A 19,334-nucleotide genomic window follows, 5' to 3' on the forward strand; every position below is an offset into this window, starting at 1 on the left:
AAGCAGGAAAACTGCATGAGTGAAGATCAAAGCAGCCCTCAGCAACTGAGGAAAAAGACTTTGAAGGACTTGGGAAGACTTCTTAAGAAAATATGAACTAGCAGCAAGAAAAGCCACAGATTTCATATTTTGCCTGGGAAATCTTCCCAGTTTCCCATAAGCACCCCTGACAAAATTTTTATGGCACCACAGATAATTCCTGCTTGCATTTCCATGAAATAAACAAGCAAATTTACACAATTTTACAGAGAGCCAACAGGCCCCTTGTCCATGCATGTGCCCAGGAAACAACAGTTCAAAAACCTAGGCTACCCCAGTCATACCGTTCAAAGAAAGATATTAGGGATGTCCCAGCCCGCTGAACAGCAAATATTTATTGCATAAGAAAATTGTGGTGATGTAAGTATTGTTGGGTTGCCAAGGAAATTGTAAAATCTTCACACCCTCCATAAATGTGTACATGTACACATCTTTAGATAAAGATGTCTCTATGGCTTTGGGACAGAACGTGAGAGACACGTCGAGCTTTAAAATATACTTGAAAATGTACAGTGTGATATTGAAAAATCCAGACAATACATTAACTTTTTATTATGTACATGTATACATGTAGTCATATATGGACAAAAGGAGCAAACTGAATATACTCAACACCTACAGTTTTAATGGACTTTATACAGACACCCATGCTTTAAGGTTTTTTTTCCCATTTTACTGAAGTATGTTTTAAATAAACTTTTAATAAAATTAAAAGAAAAATCATGTCATAAATACAGGTTATAGAAAAATAAAACCATGAAAGAGATAGAAATTATTCCAAACTCAAGACAAAAACATGAAGATACATATCACTTGCTCAGAAAAAAAAACACCATAGGAAACGTCTCATTTCCAAAACAACTCTGTCCATTTCTGTTTCACTTTTATTTTCTTCTATTCTCTCACCTCAAAACTGTGAAGTAATATTTTTAGATATACACACACACACGCTCTTACTGTACTCCTGAGTTCTCTAAACCCCAGCAGAAGAATCTCCTACAAGCAAATTTTTTCCAGTTTCTAGAGAAGCTTCCCACAGTCATCACCCTCCCATTAACAACTGATTACTTTTTCTCCCTTTTTAATTTGCACCATAGAATGCCATGCTTAACATTCAGCATTTAATTCCTTATTGCTCAAGTCTGTAAGTTTCTTTACCTACAGTATGGACAATAAGGAGACACTTGTTCTTCAGTACAAAAGCAGAGTAGTTCATGAACTGCATCTCTCAGCTTACACTGGCACAACATGAATAAAGATGCTACACACCACCTGATTAATGCAAACCCAAAGCCTGCTTCTACTATGACTGCTTTGCAGCTCTTTGTGTAGTATATGGGCAATATTAGACACTGCAGAATAACATTTCTCAGCTGCAATGTGAATGAACCTGAAGAACTGAAGCTATAGAAGTCAGGAAGTCACATTCAGCTTCCTATACTAACGTCATGAAAACTGAATCTTTAACTTTATATTTGTCACAACTGCACCCAACTGTCCTGTAAAAATACATAAAAGATCAGTTTCCTGAACTCTACTCAATCCAGTCATATTTCTTTGGAAAGCTATGTTCATAAATCAATTGGCAATTAACTTTTTTCCCCATAAAATATCTTTATGCATCTCTTGGAATGCCTGAGTCTCACGCTGTACATCATTCAGAGTAACACTGTGCCACAGACACAAGAATTAGCAACAATCTGGATGTCTCTATTATCTGCCATGTAACAAAAGAGCAGTACAAACATACCTGGCAAACTAATATGATCACTTGAGTAGCATATCTTTTTCTTGGTCTACATTAATATTGAAGAATGCAGTTTAATAAAAAAGAGCATAAATAGATTTGCCATGTAACCAAACTTTTCCCTGCCCTACTATGCTTACAGACAGCTGCAATTCCTTGGAAAATACATTGAAGACAATCCAATTCCAATATGAAATAAAATTTCAATCATTTAAATTTTTCTAAAAAATAGAAAATTCCAGTATCTCTTGTTCTGTGTCCCTGTAAAGAAAAAAAAATATCTTGCCTATGAGAAGCAAGGCAATTAACCATTTTTTCTCCCCTCTCATCCCATTTTCTCATAGAGCTCCAAAGTAGAGCTGCTTTAGATGGGTACCAAACATTAGGCACTTCCAGAAGTCAAGGCCAGTATGGTCTTAAAAGAAATTCTGTTTGCTCCAGAAATACCAGGTAAGGGTTCCCAGAAAAGCTGCTGAAATTCTGGAAGACTCAGCATTGTTCTCAAAGTTTTCTGGCAAACCCATGCTGGGGAGAATTGTGACATACCTTAAGACTAGCGAAGATTCTGAGGTATCACCCCAGCAATAAAGTCAGCTACTCTGTTTAGGTCAGTATCATGCCTGCCATGACTCACTAAACCCAGCATTTCTCAAAATAAAAAGCCATTTGAAATCTTAAATATTTTACCATGCCTACATTTCAAGACTCCATCTCTAGAAGAAAATCATTGAAAAAAAATTTCATAATCACTACAGAAATATTTAAAAGTGTAACTTCCAAACAATGTTCCTCATTCAAAACTACTAACATCTTCTACGATGCTTCCACCTGAGAAATTAAGGTAACTTGTCAACATCAAACTAAATAGGTAGCAGATTGTTCATGAAAAGCTACTAGGACAGATTTTTTTTTTCTTTTAAATTTTCATGCTGAATGTCAAGCAGTTGCGTTCACAGCTGCCCTTCAAACATCCACACTGGAAACATGGATGCTCACCCACTGTGGCTGTGACTGGATTGGCTCCTGACCCAAGCACACACATGCTTCCTGAAGGAGTTCTAGAGTGATTCTGTTTTGCAAAGGATCTCATGGTAAAAATTGCAGAGAGCAGAGAGGAGCAGGAGAAGGGAGGCAGTGGAATTTCAAAGAGGCTGTGATGCCATGCTAGGTGTTTTCCTGTGACATATTAGCAGGCAATGACATGAGACAGCCACTGCCTGCCCGAGGACCTGCACACTCTCATCCCACAAGAAAAGGGACTTGAAGAAAGCTGCAGAGAGCCTTCTTACAAGGGCAGGTACTGATAGGAAAAGGGGCAACGATTTACAGTGACAGAGGATAGCTTTAAATGGGATATTGGGAAGGAGTTCTTGATTGTGAGGATACAGATGAACTGGCTCAGGTTGCCCCAAGCAGCTGTGGTGGACCCACACCTCGAAGTGTTCAAGGGCAGCTTCTGTGTCAGGCTCTGAACAACTAGGTCTAGTGCAAGCCATCCCACCATGCCCAAGGCAAGGAGGTTTGAGCTAGATGATCACCAAGCTGCCTTCCACCCCAAACCATTCTATGGCTCCTCAATTTCATGTTGCCCCTCCCCCAGTGGGTCCCTGTGACACAGAATCCCACAATGCCCAGAACATGGAACCCACCCCTCTGTGACATCTGCCCCAGGGAACCACGGGCAGCACGGCTGCTGTGGTCACTGTGGCTGTGGCTGTGCTGCTGCAAGGAGCCCTCAGTGCTTGCAGCTGACACGTGCCTCTGGCAGCCATGGATTGGCTCGGCCTCCTCGTCCTGCTGACCGTGGCTGGGCTGGTGCACGGGATATGGGACAACTGCGGGTAAGTGGCCCCAGGCCCAGGGAGGGAGCCACAGCAACACTTGCGGCCTTCCCTGGAGGGGACCTGCCTCTCCCCCATGGCTGGGCCACAGCTTCCCACCCACCACGGGAAGCCTCAGTTCCTTGCCAGCAGCCAGGTTCTGGCATGGACAGACACACACCCCATGGGCTTCCCTGGCCTGCTGTGCGTGCAAGCCCTTGTGGCCAGGGCAGAGGGCTGAGCTTCAGCCTGAGCCACAGCAGGCCATGAAGCAGCATGGAAATTACTTTCTGCTTGCAGAGGGACCTGTGGACTCCGAGCTCCGCAATCTGTCTATAGCCCCATGACTTATTCCTATGGAAATGTGGCTTATGACTATGGCATGACACGTGTCGTGGGTGGCATGGGTGCTGCAGAAGCAGAATGGCCCTGGATGGTCAGCATCCAACACCCCTGGATACCAGGCCTGGGGCATCTGTGTGGAGGGTCCCTCATCAGTGCAGATTGGGTCCTCACAGCAGCACACTGCTTTGACGATATCAGGTAAGGAGGGGCAGGGAATGGGGGCATCCCCACAACACCAGCAGGTGCCCTGTCAGCAGCACCACCCACTATCTCCCATCCGCTTTCCTCTCAGGCAGCCAGGCTCACGGCTCAGGAGAAGCCTGAGCTTGTGCTAAGGCTTCCTAGCAGCCTCCAGCTTGACATTCCCCCAGCCTAAGATGTGCGAGGGCACTCATACCTGCCAGAGCACTCCTCCCTCCCTGCCTTGCCAAGCCAAGGTCCAGCAACTGCTGGGCTGCTGTGGCACGTGGCTGTGCTCCCTCTTAGCCATCTCTCCATCTCCTTTCCAGTAACGCCAGCTTGGTCTACGTGGTGATTGGGGCCACCCAGTTCACTCAGCCGGGACCTGGGGCTGCAGTGCGTAGTGTCAAGCAGGTGGTGATACACCAGTACTACAGCCATATCGACTTCAGCTATGACATTGCCCTGATGCAACTGGACCATCCTGTAAAGTGCAGCTCCTACATCCAGCTGGCATGTGTGGCTGACCCCACCCTCAGAGTCTCAGAGCTCATCAACTGCTGGATTGCTGGCTGGGGTGCCACTACTGCAAGATGTGAGTACCAAGAACTCCTGGCCAGCTCAGCACACTAGGGAGTGGGTTTGGGCTTCCCCACAGCAGAGGCCAAAGTCAGGCTGCAGGACATTTGCCTCTATAGAGATGGGCCTGGCACAATCCCCAGAAGCAGGCACCAGGATCACAGCAGCCCAGTGCCTCTGCAGAGGCAAAGCCAAAGCCTAGAGAAAGGGATTCCCCCCGAGAGATGAGGGAACTGGCATGGAGCTGCCGGTGGTTTATTTCTTTCTCTGCTCATAGCTCAAGATTCAGCTGATCGCCTTCAGCAGGCCAAGGTCCAGCTCATTGATGTCCAGCTCTGCAACAGCAGTGACTGGTACGCAGGAGACATCCACACCCACAACTTGTGTGCTGGTTACCCACAGGGCCTCATCGACACCTGCCAGGTAGGAGCGTGCCACAAGCCACTCAGACCCCAGCAGCACCAGCAGCCAGGGCAGCACCGCCCCAGGCCCTGCTTTGCCTGGCCTCTCAGTCAACCTCCCAGCCCCCACTCCCCCCGACTGCTGTGGGGGCTTCCCACACACTCCCTATCCACACCTGCCTGTCCAGGGCTCCCCTTGTGCCAGAAAGCCCAGAAAGCCCTGCTAGTGCTCTTGGCAGCACAGAGGTCCAGGTGCCAAAGCTCCATCCTCTGCACATCCAGGAGCCCTGTGCAGAGATGACAGAGAGAGCCCTACCCTATAGGACCCCATGCCATTCACAGCCAAGCTTCTGGAAGCTCCAGCCCCAGAGCAGAGCATTCCTCTTCCCAGAATACAGCTCTGGCAGGGGCTGTGAAAGAGAAGAAGACAGCCCCAGTGCTGACAGGGGCCACCCAACACCACATTAATCCTCTCTGCTCTGCTGCAGGGTGACAGCGGTGGTCCTCTCATGTGCCAAGACAACAACGCTGACTACTGGTGGGTTGTTGGAGTGACCAGCTTTGGGAAAGGCTGTGCCAGAGCAATGAGGCCTGGAGTCTACACCTCCACTCAGCACTTCTATGACTGGATCGATTACAACATGCGTGTAAACGCAGTTAAAAGTGCTCCTTGAGCAGCAGGACAGGCAGGATCCAGGGCAGGCTGCAGTGCACCACAACCGTTTCCTGCTAGGGCAATGCCTGCTGATCCAAAGACAGCCTCAGGGTCAAAACCCTGCTCTGTCCTGACCACACTCCTCTCCTCTGTGCACACACACACTGGAGTTGATTTAGTTGTTGAAATAAAGTCACTTTGTTCACAGGGAACCATCTTTTCAGTGCAATTCCAACTCCTGGGCAAGACAAGAAGTGCATTGCTCAGCACCTGCAGAATGAGCCTGGGGGCACAAAGGGACAGAGTAGCTCCAAAGAGCTCCAAAGTGCCTGGTCACCAAGGAGAGTGCTCTGAGCCACCATGGGCTGGAGGAACCTGCTACCTCAAGCCTCAGAAGAGAATAGGAAAAAAGCAGATTCCTTGGGGGTGGTGCTCAAATGCATATGGGCTGGTGATTACGGCCTGGTGTGAACCTGGGCTAAGGGAACAGATCTGGGAAACTCCCAAGCATGACAAGGGAATCTCCTGGCTCCTGACTGGAGTGCCAGTGCCCTAAGGTAGAGCCAGATTTCATGGGCAGCAAAGGGGGATTGATGTGCCAGGTGGTCACACTTCACAGATACTCAAAGCAAGAGCTGGGGTCATTCTGGGGAGAGGAACCTGGCAGAAACAGAAGAAAACACACCTGGAATGCTGTGGAAGGCCAAGGTGAGTGGGCCAACACCACCTGCAACATCAAGGCTGTTCACAGGCATGGCCAACCTGTGAGCCAGGGGGGAATGATGCCTGGACTTGGCTCCATATTTGGGAGGAGATGAGGGCAGAGAAAAGGAGGAGTCAAGGAAGATGAGAGGGCTGTATAAGCCTAGCCAATGGAGAGAAGGAGCAATCAAATAGCCAGCTGCAAAGACACAAACTGCAGCTTGGTGTGTTTGTTCTCCTGAGTGCTGCACATAATCACCTCAGGACTGGAAAGAACTTTCTTATCTCAACTTGCTAATTAACAAATCATCTACAAACTCTACAAATTCACCCCTTAATTTTATATCCTTTCAATCAAAGCTCAATATTTAGAGTGGTGGGAGAGAGTAAGGAAAATGTTGCAGTGATTTCTTGGGGAAGTCTTGTTGAAGGCAGTTCCTGACTTATCCAGGTGAAAGCAAGTGAACATTGACTTTCTCCATCTAATGGAAGGCTTCAGAATGCCTTGGGCTATGTGTCAATCTGTCTGCTTCTGGATATTCTTCTTGGCTTCCAGGCCAATGGAGTCCTGTCTCACAGCAGGTGACTCTCCTCCATTTGTGTTAACCAAGAAGAGGGGCCTAAAGAAAGTAGCAGAGAGCCTTCTTATAAGGGCAGGTCCTAAAAAGACAAGGGACAACGGCTTCACTGTGGCAGAGGCTAGCTTTAGATGAGATATTGGGAAGGAATTCTTGACTGTGAGGCTGCTGAAATAGTGGCATCCCAGAGCAGCTGTGGATGCTTGTTTTTCATGTAAGCAGGTCTCAGGTTCCCTGCGGTCAGAGTGACCCCGAGAGTCCTTTTTTCCCAGCCCAATGGTCAAAGGAAGAGTCGGAGTTCTTCAGCTCTGGTTCACAAGGTTGTTTATTATTTCTTATCTCTTACATTCTTTCTCTGGCCTGCCAAGATCTGTTCAGCCGGTCAGTCCAAGGCACACTGCCCACCTCCCGGGCTGGTGTAATCTTTTATACTAAAAACTACATGTACTATATTTACAAATATGTTCCAATAGCTATCACCTACGCTAGACAGTCAGCTTCTATTCTGAACCAATCTAAAAGTGCCAACATTACCCAAATCATGGTGGTTAGGAAGAAGAAAGGACAGGGCACACCCAATTCCCGCCATCTTGGGACCTCAAACCTCCGTTCTAAAAATCCCCAAAATTCTATTTTTCACCCTGTGAAAACAACTACTATTATGCTACTTAAACTTTTGTGACTTGTAATTCTTCATACAAAGTTGGTAATTTGCTCTATGGGCTAAGATCCAAATCCCAGGTGTCTTTGGCTTTCTGCCAGGACTCCCCACCCCCCTGCCAGGGGCTCGAGCCATCAGGGCACCCAGAGACATGTCCTGGGTTCCAACAAGCAGGGTCAGCACAGAAGACACAGACACCAACTTCAGGAATAAATGTAATTTACTATAATTCGAAATGATGCCTGAGGATGTTTATCTGGAATAGAGACTAGACAGATTTAAATGCATAAAGTTGGTATTTATTGAAAGGCTTTTAAGGCATACACCTTGGACAGTACAAAAGCCTTGCTAGAGCTAAACCCAGGTTGGATCTAACATGGATCTTGGTCATGAGTTTTTATACTTTTATAATTTGGTCCATTTACATATTGGGGTTAACTAGCCAATTACAGCTTCAGGTCATGAAGTCTCAACCTCTTGGCTTGCCCCTTTCACTTCATTGTTATTTATGCTTTTGGGGTAATGATTGTCCTTGATTCTCAAGCTGAGAAGGGATCGTTTGTCTAACAACCCTGTAAAAAGAACTTATTTGCCACCTAATATGAAGTTCAGACTTACACAACAAGGCAGAAGAGAATCAAAAAAATATAAAAGCTAAAACTTAAGGCAAGGGAAACAGCAAAGAATTGCAAATGTATAAGTAAGCAGGACATAAAATCATTAGGAAATATTTACAAAAGGATAATGCAATAGGCAAGGCATCTAATCATTATTATAAAAGACTGGCTACAGTGATGAAGAAAGACACATCACAAGTTACCCTAATCTTTGACTATCACCCAGGTCAGCCCATAAATTGGGGAAACCATTGTCACTGTGTTCGAGAACAGCTTCTGAGCTGAGCTATGAAAAACATGTTCAGTGTAAGCTATCCCACCATGCCCAAAGCACTGGGGTCAGAGCTAGGCGACCACCAAGCTCCCTTCCAGCCCAAACCATTCTATGGCTCCGCAATTTCATGTTGCCCCTCCCCCAGTGGGCCATGTGCCACAGAAACCCACAGTGCCCAGAACATGGAACCCACCCCTCTGTGACATCAGCGCTGGGACCGAGGGCACCACGGGCAGCACGGCTGCTGTGGTCACTGTGGCTGTGGCTGTGCTGCTGCACGGAACCCTGAGTGCTTGCAGCTGACACGTGCCTCTGGCAGCCATGGATTGGCTCGGCCTCCTCGTCCTTCTGACCGTGGCCAGGCTGGCACAGAGCATCCAGTACACCTGCGGGTAAGTGACCCCAGGCCCAGGGAGGAAGCCACGGCAACACTTGCGGCCTTCCCTGGAGGGGACCCGCCTGTCCCCCATGGCTGGGCCACAGCTTCCCACCCACCACGGGAAGCCTCAGTTCCTTGCCAGCAGCCAGGTTCTGGCATGGACAGACACACACCCCATGGGCTTCCCTGGCCTGCTGTGCGTGCAAACCCTTGTGGCCAGGGCAGAGGGCTGAGCTTCAGCCTGAGCCACAGCAGGCCATGAAGCAGCATGGAAATTACTTTCTGCTTGCAGAGGGAGCTGTGGGCTCCGCGCTCCACCACCTGTCAACAGCCCCATGACTTATTCCTACGACAACGTGGCTTATGACTACGGCATGACACGCATCGTGGGTGGCATAGGTGCTGCAGAAGCAGAATGGCCCTGGATTGTCAGCATCCAACACCCCTGGGTACCAGGCCTAGGACATTGGTGTGGAGGGTCCCTCATCACGGCAGATTGGGTCCTCACAGCAGCACACTGCTTCGACAAGTTTGAGTAAGGAGGGGCAGGGAATGGGGGCATCCCCACAACACCAGCAGGTGCCCTGTCAGCAGCACCACCCGCTATTCCCATGACCTTTCCTCTCAGGCAGCCAGACTGCCACACTGCTCAGGAGAAGCCTGGGCTCGTGCCAAGGTTTCCTAGCAGCCTCCAGCTTGACATTCCCCCAGCCTAAGATGTGCGAGGGCACTCATACCTGCCAGAGCACTCCTCCCTCCCTGCCTTGCCAAGCCAAGGTCCAGCAACTGCTGGGCTGCTGTGACTCCCTCTCAGCCATCTCTCCATCTCCTTTCCAGTAACATCAGCCTGCTGTATGTGTTGATTGGGGCCACCCAGTTGACTCAGCCGGGACCTGGGGCTGCAGTGCGCAGTGTCAAGAAGGTGGTGATACACCGTGACTACAAGCGTAGCGACTACAGCTATGACATTGCCCTGATGCAACTGGACCGTCCTGTCCTGTGCAGTTCCTACATCCAGCTGGCCTGTCTGGCGGACCCCGCCCTGAAAGTCTCAGAGCTCATCAACTGCTGGATTGCTGGCTGGGGTGCCACTACTGCAAGAAGTGAGTTCCAAGAGCGACTTCTGGGCCAGCTCAGCACACTAGGGAGTGGGTTTGGGATTCCCCACAGCAGAGGCCACAGCCAGTCTGCAGAACATATACCCCTGCAGAGATGGGCCTGGCCCTAGGGAAAGGGATTTCCCTGACAGAGAAGGAGAACCAGCAAGGTGCTACCAGGGGCTTATTCATTTCTCTGCTCACAGGTCTAGATTCAGCTGATCGCCTTCAGCAGGCCAAGGTCCAGCTCATTGATGTCCAGCTCTGCAACAGCAGTGACTGGTACGCAGGAGAAGTCCATCCCTACAACTTGTGTGCTGGTTACCCACAGGGCAACATTGACTCCTGCAAGGTAGGAATGGGCCACGAGCCACTCAGACCCCAGCACCGGCATCCGGGGCAGCACCGCCACAACACAGCCCAGGCCCTGCTTTGCCCAGCCACTCAGTCACCGTCCCATCCCGAGCTCTCCCTGACTGCTGTGGGGGCTTCCCACACACTCCCTCTCCACACCTGCCTGCCCAGGGCTCCCCTTGTGCCAGAAAGCCCAGAAAGCTCTGCTAGTGCTCTTGGCAGCACAGAGGTCCAGGTGCCAAAGCTCCATCCTCTGTACATCCAGGAGTCCTGTGCAGAGATGACAGAGAGAGCCCTACCCTATAGGACCCCATGCCATTCACAGCCAAGCTTCTGGAAGCTCCAGCCCCAGAGTAGAGCATTCCTCTTCCCAGAATACAGCTCTGGCAGGGGCTGTGAGAGATCAGTCCCTCAGTGCTGGCAGATTCGCCCTTAAATGCTCTCTGCTCTGCTGCAGGGTGACAGCGGTGGTCCTCTCATGTGCCAGGACAACAATGCTGAGTACTGGTGGGTCATTGGACTAACCAGCTTTGGAACAGGCTGCGCCAGAGCAAGGCAGCCTGGAGTCTACACCTCCATTCAGTACTTCTATGACTGGATCGATTACAACATGCGTGTAAACGCAGTTAAAAGTGCTCCTTGAGCAGCAGGACAGGCAGGATCCAGGGCAGGCTGCAGTGCACCACAACCGTTTCCTGCTAGGGCAATGCCTGCTGATCCAAAGACAGCCTCAGGGTCAAAACCCTGCTCTGTCCTGACCACACTCCTCTCCTCTGTGCACACACACACTGGAGTTGATTTAGTTGTTGAAATAAAGTCACTTTGTTCACAGGGAACCATCTTTTCAGTGCAATTCCAACTCCTGGGCAAGACAAGAAGTGCATTGCTCAGCACCTGCAGAATGAGCCTGGGGGCACAAAGGGACAGAGTGGCTCCAAAGAGCTCCAAAGTGCCTGGTCACCAAGGAGAGTGCTCTGAGCCACCATGGGCTGGAGGAACCTGCTACCTCAAGCCTCAGAAGAGAATAGGAAAAAAGCAGATTCCTTGGGGGTGGTGCTCAAATGCATATGGGCTGGTGATTACGGCCTGGTGTGAACCTGGGCTAAGGGAACAGATCTGGGAAACTCCCAAGCATGACAAGGGAATCTCCTGGCTCCTGACTGGAGTGCCAGTGCCCTAAGGTAGAGCCAGATTTCATGGGCAGCAAAGGGGGATTGATGTGCCAGGTGGTCACACTTCACAGATACTCAAAGCAAGAGCTGGGGTCATTCTGGGGAGAGGAACCTGGCAGAAACAGAAGAAAACACACCTGGAATGCTGTGGAAGGCCAAGGTGAGTGGGCCAACACCACCTGCAACATCAAGGCTGTTCACAGGCATGGCCAACCTGTGAGCCAGGGGGGAATGATGCCTGGACTTGGCTCCATATTTGGGAGGAGATGAGGGCAGAGAAAAGGAGGAGTCAAGGAAGATGAGAGGGCTGTATGAGCCTAGCCAATTGAGAGAAGAAGCCAGCCAGGAGTCAAATAGCCAGCTGCAAAGACACAAACTGCAGCTTGGTGTGTTTGTTCTCCTGAGTGCTGCACATAATCACCTCAGGACTGGAAAGAACTTTCTTATCTCAACTTGCTAATTAACAAATCATCTACAAACTCTACAAATTTGCACCAAAATTTTATACCCTTTTCAATTAAACTTTGATACTGTTGGGCAGGGAGGAGGGGAATGGTAGATGATCCTGGAATGTCATGGGGTAGGCTTGTTGAAGGTAGTTTTTACCTGTCTTTTACAATTGTAGGCAAGTGAACATTGACTTTCTCCATTTAATGGAATGGTTTAAAATGCCTTGGGCTGGGTGTCAATCCATCTGCTTCTGGATACTTTCCTTTGCTTCAAATGATGCCTTAAAGAACCTAGAAACAAAAAACCACACTTTCGACACAAGAGGTAATATAAAGGCTGATCTCTATTGGAGGCCTCCAGTGGCAGATGTGGCAAATGACCATAGAATTCCTCCTCTACATGGGGTGAATAAAGTTTTATAATCTTAGCAAATTAGCATATTTGACACAAATCACCAATTAGTATCACACATAGCGAAGTAATTTCTCCCTCAGTTCAACATTCTCTAAATGTTCCCCCACCTAGATGGAAACTGTGATAAATAGGTGTGATTGGTGCTGACAAAATTGAAACAGTAATCAATATTGATACAGCAATTAATATTTGGAAATAATAAAACAGTTAAAAGGTAAATGTTAAAAAAAGAAAGGGGGAGGAGGGGTCCCCCCTTTTCTCCTGCAGATGTTCAGAACAGGAAGAAGCAATAGATAAGTATTACTAAATTTATCTGGAAGAGAGGAAAATTTGGTGGGAAACCAGGAAAATGTTAATTATATGAGATTTATTGCTGTAATGTTAGAACAAAATATTGGCTTATCTTATGTTAGCTTTGGCTTATACTATACCAGCTTGGTGCGCATGTGTAATCCAAATGTTGAAATAAAGGACACCTGAGGAAGAGGATAAGCCCTCTTCAAGACGATCCCCAAAGAGTGGTGCGACCACCTAAAAGAATGGTGGAGCATGCAAGATGAAGGTGATGATGAAGGTGGAGATACAAGTGTGATGAATCGAAAATGGGAGGAGATGGTGATGACATACAGCATAAAAAAGGGAATTGTGGCTGGATAAGCTTGTATGTGAGATAGCGGGGGTCCAAAAGCCCTGTCCTCCATACTCCGCATGTAACTGGCGCGGTTATTTTTTTATTTTGTTTTGTTTGCTTTTGCGCTATTATAAGAACCAAATTATCCCTTACTTTAACCAAATTATATTGTTAATATTTTGAATGCATTTAATTTTATATGTATTAAACTACTTAATTAAAATTGCTGCTACATTTAATTTTGTTGGGGTTTTTTTGAATGGGATAATTGGGCAAACATAACAGAAACTGAACTTTGTTTATGAGAATATGTCTCAAAGAGCTGTTTCCAGCCTTGGTTCCCAAGAAGAATCAATATACGTTTAGGGGCCTTGTATTCTCCAGGGCTTTGAGGTCTGAAATATGTTTTGTCTTTCTGCTTGGAGAAAAGGTAGGGAAAAGTACTGGGAAAACTAGCTACAGATAAAACAACAGGCTACAGAGCTACAAATACATGTATAAAGAATACAGAGAATATATAAAAGAAAAAAGGCAAAAATCAATCTGGTATCACCAGGCCATTGGAGTCCTGTCTCACAGCGGGTGGCACTCCTCCATCTGTGTTAATCAAGATGGGCTGTGCTGAGAACAACCATCCCACATCTGTACTGGTCCCTGCCACCTTGACTCAAGCTTCTTCAAATATTTCCTGAAATAAATTTCAGGGGCTGCCTGGTAACTAAAGACACTGAGTGAAAGAGCGCCACTCAGGGCTGGGGATGGCCATTACCCTGTCCAGTGAGCAGACCAGCTTTGAGTCGCTCAACCCTCCTGAAACAACCTTATTGTGCTGTCTTGGCAAAATTCTGCTGCCCAAACAATTTCTCCCAGTTCTGCGCAACCTCAGCCACGGACATCTCCTCATTTAAACCAGGGATATTTCCCATCACATCAAACACCTCATGGCATGTGAAACCCCTTTCTGAAAGAGTCCCTTGTGAAGGGACTTCCACCCCCTTCTGTGTGTGCCCACACACTCTAGCACCCATTGTGTGGCACGAGGGACACAAGGCTTTCCCCATGCCTGTCTCCAAAGGCCTTTGAACAGAGACTCGAGTGTTCTAGCAGAGACTCAGGGCCCCCAACCTCGCAACTTACAGGGGCCTCCACCACTCCTCTGTGGCTGTGTTACACTGATCATGCTGTGCACGCCTTCTCCACCCTCTACCAGTGATTTTAACAGATCTGCACAAAATGCCACAACAATAAAGAGGCTCAAATGCACTTTTATTATTTAAACAGAATCTACTGGATGGAATTTTAACACTCCCTATTTGGATCCTTCCTGCTATAAAGATCCCAGGTGAACTCACCAGTACCTGCTCTGAAGGACGGAGGTTCCAGCAGTACTGCACTTGAGTCCCATCTGTGCTGCCAAAGTGCTGAGGAAACTCCCCTGTGTGACCATTTTGGAAGCACAGGTGGCTCCAATGAGCCGATGGTTGCCCCATTTGATTCCCTACCCACGCCACTCTCACTCAGTCAGAGCAGGTTTCCATACCCATTCAGCCTCAGGATTCCCCCAGCAGATTCACAGATGTTGTGTTCCATAAAGAGTCACTGGCTCCTGCTGCAGTGCTCAGTGTCCATTCAAACCCTGGCCAGTGCCACAGCTCCCTGTGCCCTCTGTTATGCAAAGCATGAGCAGTTCATGGCCTCAAGTCCCAGGCTTCTGCCAGCCAGAGCTCAGTCTGCAGCTGGCACTGCAGCTGCACACCCAGCTCCCTGCCCCAAATGGATTCCTCAGCTGCTGCCTGCGCTGGGGACTGCACAGCCTCATCCTGCAGGAAGAGAGGCCTAAAGAAAGCAGCAGAGAGCCTTCTTACCAGGCCAGGTCCTAAAGGGACAAGGAGCAATGGCTTTACAGTGACCGAGAATAGATTCAGCTGAGATCATATGAAGGAATTCTGGACTGTGAGGCTACTGAGGTACTGGCATCCCAGAGCAGCTGTGGATGCCTGTTTTTCCTGTAGGCAGGGTCAGCAGAGAAGACACAGATACCAACTTCAGGAATAAATGTAATTTACTATAATTTGAAACTGCAAAGAATTGCAAATGGATAAGTAAACAGGACATAAATTCATTAACAAATATTTACAAAAGGATAATTGCTATAAACAACTGCCTACAGTGATGAAGAAAGACATATCACAAGTTACCCTAATCCTTGACCATCATCCAGGCCTGCTCATCAGCTGGGGGGAAGCCACTATAATGGTGAAGGACTAGGGAACCACTGACAGCAACTGGGAAATCTTGCAGGTACGTTCCCCTATAGGCAGCACGGTTTCTGACTGTACTGTAAGAGGTCCCTGTTTTCATACTGCAGAATAAGCAAGACACCAAAACTTCTAGTGCAGTAACATCTGGCTTCATTCTCCTCCTGGGTTGCTCCCAAGGCCTGGGAGCGCTCCAGGAGAATCCAACAGATTTGTCTGTGATCCCACACCCCCAAAACAAGGCCAGATGTGGTCTTGTCCAGTTCCTAAGTATGGAAAGGTAAATCCATGTTTCATCCAGTGAGTGGATATAGACAACATTTGTTTGAAGGTCCATCTAGTACCTATTTTGGCAAAAGGCCTGTTGTTTAGGCCTTAGTCAGGGCCTGTTGATCGGGACTTAGTAATTCAAAGCCCCATCCCTCAAAGTGTTCAAGGATAGCTTCTGAGCCAAGACATGTACACTGTGGACAACTGAGTCTAGTGCAAGCCATCCTGCCGTGCCCAAGGCAAGGGGGTCAGAGCTAAATTATCACCAAGCTCCCTTCCACCCCAAACCATTCTATGGCTCCGCAATTTCATGTTGCCCCTCCCCCAGTGGGCCATGTGCCACAGAAACCCACAGTGCCCAGAACATGGAACCCACCCCTCTGTGACATCAGCGCTGGGACCAAGGGCACCATGGGCAGCACGGCTGCTGTGGTCACTGTGGCTGTGGCTGTGCTGCTGCACGGAACCCTGAGTGCTTGCAGCTGACACGTGCCTCTGGCAGCCATGGATTGGCTCGGCCTCCTCATCCTGCTGACCGTGGCTGGGCTGGCGCACGGGACATGGGACAACTGCGGGTAAGTGGCCCCAGGCCCAGGGAGGGAGCCACAGCAACACTTGCGGCCTTCCCTGGAGGGGACCTGCCTCTCCCCCATGGCTGGGCCACAGCTTCCCACCCACCACGGGAAGCCTCAGTTCCTTGCCAGCAGCCAGGTTCTGGCATGGACAGACACACACCCCATGGGCTTCCCTGGCCTGCTGTGCGTGCAAGCCCTTGTGGGCAGGGCAGAGGGCTGAGCTTCAGCCTGAGCCACAGCAGGCCATGAAGCAGCATGGTAATGACTTTCTGCTTGCAGAGGGACCTGTGGACTCCGAGCTGTGGTGTCTGACTACGGCCTCATGACGTACTACTACGGTGATATGGCTTATGACTCCGGCATGACACGCATCGTGGGTGGCGCCGGTGCCCTGCCAGGGGCCTGGCCCTGGATTGTCAGCATCCAGCACCCCTGGGTTCCAGACCCAGGGCATTGGTGTGGAGGGTCCCTCATCAGCACACAATGGGTTCTCACAGCAGCACACTGCTTCGACAAGTTTGAGTAAGGAGGAGCAGGGAATGGGGACATCCCCACAACACCAGCAGGTGCCCTGTCAGCAGCACCACCCGCTATTCCCATGACCTTTCCTCTCAGGCAGCCAGACTGCCACACTGCTCAGGGGAAGCTTGGGCTCGTGCCAAGGTTTCCTAGCAGCCTCCAGCTTGACATTCCCCCAGCCTAAGATGTGCGAGGGCACTCATACCTGCCAGAGCACTCCTCCCTCCCTGCCTTGCCAAGCCGAAGTCTAGCAACTGCTGGGCTACTGTGGCACACGGCTGTGCTCCCTCTTAGCCATCTCTCCATCTCCTTTCCAGTAACATCAGCCTGCTGTACGTAGTGATTGGTGCCACCCAGTTGACTCAGCCAGGCCATGGGGCACAAATGCGCAGTGTCAAGCAGCTGGTGGTACACCAGTTCTACAATCCTGCTGACATGAGCTACGACATCGCCCTGCTGGAATTGGACCACCCTGTCCAGTGCAGCCCCTACATCCAGCTGGCCTGTGTGCCTGACACCGCACTGAGAGTGTCAGAGCTGCAAAACTGCTGGATTGCTGGCTGGGGTTCCACTGCTGCAAGATGTGAGTTCCAAGAGCAACACCTGGCCAGCTCAGCACACTGAGGAGAGGGTTTGGGCTTCCCTACCACAAAGACTAAAGCCAGGCTGCAGGACATATGCCTCTGCAGAGATGGGTCTGGCACAATCCCCAGAGGCAGGCAGCAGGGTCACAGCACCCCAGTGCCTCCGCAGAGGCAAAGCCAAACCCTAGGGAAGAGAATGCCCTTCTCAAGTCAGGAGAGGAGAATGGGCAATATGGTGCTCAGGGTTTATTCCTTTCTCTGCTCATAGCTCAACAAGCAAGTGATCACCTGCAGGAGGCCAAGGTCCAGCTCATTGATGTCCAGCTCTGCAACAGCAGTGACTGGTACGCAGGAGAAATCCACACCCACAACTTGTGTGCTGGTTACCCACAGGGCCTCATCGACACCTGCCAGGTAGGAGCGTGCCACAAGCCACTCAGACCCCAGCAGCACCAGCAGCCAGGGCAGCACTGCCCCAACACAGCCCAGGTCCTGCTATGCCCAGCCACTCAGTCACTGTCCCATCCCCAGCTCTCCCTGACTGCTGTGGGGGCTTCCCACACACTCCCTCTCCACACCTGCCTGCCCAGGGCTCCCCTTGTGCCAAAAGCCCAGAAAGCCCTGCTAGTGCTCTTGGCAGCACAGAGGTCCAGGTGCCAAAGCTCCATCCTCTGCACATCCAGGAGTCCTGTGCAGAGAGAAGAGAGAGCGCTAATTTGCAGGAGCCCCCACAATTAACAGCCAAGCTTCTGGAAGCTCCAGCCCCAGAGTAGAGCATTCCTCTTCCCAGAATACAGCTCTGGCAGGGGCTGTGAAAGAGAAGAAGACAGCCCCAATGCTGACAGGGGCCACCCAACACCACATTAATCCTCTCTGCTCTGCTGCAGGGTGACAGCGGTGGTCCTCTCATGTGCCAAGACAACAACGCTGACTACTGGTGGGTTGTTGGAGTGACCAGCTGGGGGAAAGGCTGTGCCAGAGCAAGGCAGCCTGGAGTCTACACCTCCACTCAGTACTTCTATGACTGGATTCTGGTCCAGACAGGTGCAAACACACTTGGAAGGGGTTCTCCAACATCACAAACCTGGAGTAATTTTGTGACGGTTTACCCACCAACTCTGAAACCATGGCCAACACGACCCCTTCCCACCCTTAAGCCATGGCCAACACGACCCCTTCCCACTCCTAAGCCATGGCCAACACTACCTCCCACTCCTAAGCCATGGCCAACACTACCTCCCACTCCTAAGCCATGGCCAACACTACCTCCCACTCCTAAGCCATGGCCAACACACCCTCCCACTCCTAAGCCATGGCCAACACGACCCCCCACTCCTAAGCCATGGCCAACATACCCTCCCACTCCTAAGCCATGGCCAACACGACCCCCCACTGCTAAACCATTGCCGACACCAATCCCCTCTCAAAAGCCTTGGCCGACAGCACCCCCCACTCCAAAGCCAACACCATTGGGTGAGGTTAGCTCCTGCCCATTTCCACTCAACAAGCTGGTAGACTTCTTTACTAAGGTGAAGAAGCTCCTTCATCAGGTCCTTGGACAAAACACAGCTTGAGCAGCAGAACAGGCAGGATCCAGAGCACACTGCAGTGCACCGCAACCATTTCCTGCTGGGGCAATGCCTGCTGATCTGAAGGCAGCCTCAGGTTCAAAAACCTGCTCTGTCCTGACCACATTCCTCTCCTGTGTGCAGCAAACACTGGAGTTGATTTAGTTGTTAAAATAAAATTACCTATGCTCAAAGTGAATCAACTTTTCAGTGCAATTCCAACTCCTGGGCAAGACCCATTGGACACAAAGGGACAGAGTGGCTCTAAATAGCTCCAAAGTGCCTGGTCAGAGAGGAAAGTGCTCTGAGCCACCATGGGCTGGAGGAACCTGGTACATCAAGCCTAGGAAGAAGATAGGAAAATATTTTTGTGAAGGCTCCAGTATTAGCTGAAAACTCCTAGGAGACATTACTGCCTCACTGTACTCAAATTCCTCCCATAGTAACCATTTGTGAGAAGTGTTG

The 19,334-nt window shown here is 49.6% G+C and overlaps 3 protein-coding genes across 3 annotated transcripts; all 3 read left to right on the forward strand.

The window, feature by feature from the left end:
* The first annotated feature begins 3,487 nt into the window (after positions 1 to 3,487).
* LOC119699128 (acrosin-like) lies at positions 3,488 to 5,785 on the forward strand. Its single transcript, XM_038132174.1, has 5 exons — positions 3,488 to 3,627; positions 3,907 to 4,149; positions 4,461 to 4,726; positions 4,988 to 5,133; positions 5,600 to 5,785. Exons 1-5 carry the CDS (start codon positions 3,557 to 3,559, stop codon positions 5,783 to 5,785), a joined length of 912 nt encoding a protein of 303 aa, XP_037988102.1. The 5' UTR covers positions 3,488 to 3,556.
* A 3,527-nt stretch (positions 5,786 to 9,312) lies between these two features.
* Positions 9,313 to 11,071, forward strand: LOC119699130 (acrosin-like). The gene is made up of 4 exons (XM_038132177.1): positions 9,313 to 9,512; positions 9,815 to 10,080; positions 10,281 to 10,426; positions 10,886 to 11,071. The coding sequence occupies exons 1-4, from the start codon at positions 9,313 to 9,315 to the stop codon at positions 11,069 to 11,071; spliced, it is 798 nt and encodes a 265-aa protein (XP_037988105.1).
* Positions 11,072 to 16,541: 5,470 nt separating this feature from the next.
* On the forward strand, positions 16,542 to 18,875 carry LOC119699131 (acrosin-like). The gene is made up of 4 exons (XM_038132178.1): positions 16,542 to 16,720; positions 17,035 to 17,300; positions 17,570 to 17,715; positions 18,189 to 18,875. The coding sequence occupies exons 1-4, from the start codon at positions 16,542 to 16,544 to the stop codon at positions 18,873 to 18,875; spliced, it is 1,278 nt and encodes a 425-aa protein (XP_037988106.1).
* Positions 18,876 to 19,334: the final 459 nt, after the last annotated feature.

This window comes from Motacilla alba, chromosome 3, assembly GCF_015832195.1.
Source record: "Motacilla alba alba isolate MOTALB_02 chromosome 3, Motacilla_alba_V1.0_pri, whole genome shotgun sequence".
NCBI classification, from domain to species: Eukaryota; Metazoa; Chordata; class Aves; order Passeriformes; family Motacillidae; genus Motacilla; species Motacilla alba.

Coding starts and splice junctions, on each gene's coding strand:
- LOC119699128 (XM_038132174.1), top strand. CDS start 3,557: ATGGATTGGCTCGGCCTCCTCGTCCTGCTGACCGTGGCTGGGCTGGTG. Junction 4,727..4,987: donor GGGTGCCACTACTGCAAGAT/GTGAGTACCAAG, acceptor CTCTGCTCATAG/CTCAAGATTCAGCTGATCGC. Junction 5,134..5,599: donor GCCTCATCGACACCTGCCAG/GTAGGAGCGTGC, acceptor GCTCTGCTGCAG/GGTGACAGCGGTGGTCCTCT.
- LOC119699130 (XM_038132177.1), top strand. CDS start 9,313: ATGACTTATTCCTACGACAACGTGGCTTATGACTACGGCATGACACGC. Junction 10,081..10,280: donor GGGTGCCACTACTGCAAGAA/GTGAGTTCCAAG, acceptor CTCTGCTCACAG/GTCTAGATTCAGCTGATCGC. Junction 10,427..10,885: donor GCAACATTGACTCCTGCAAG/GTAGGAATGGGC, acceptor GCTCTGCTGCAG/GGTGACAGCGGTGGTCCTCT.
- LOC119699131 (XM_038132178.1), top strand. CDS start 16,542: ATGGCTTATGACTCCGGCATGACACGCATCGTGGGTGGCGCCGGTGCC. Junction 17,301..17,569: donor GGGTTCCACTGCTGCAAGAT/GTGAGTTCCAAG, acceptor CTCTGCTCATAG/CTCAACAAGCAAGTGATCAC. Junction 17,716..18,188: donor GCCTCATCGACACCTGCCAG/GTAGGAGCGTGC, acceptor GCTCTGCTGCAG/GGTGACAGCGGTGGTCCTCT.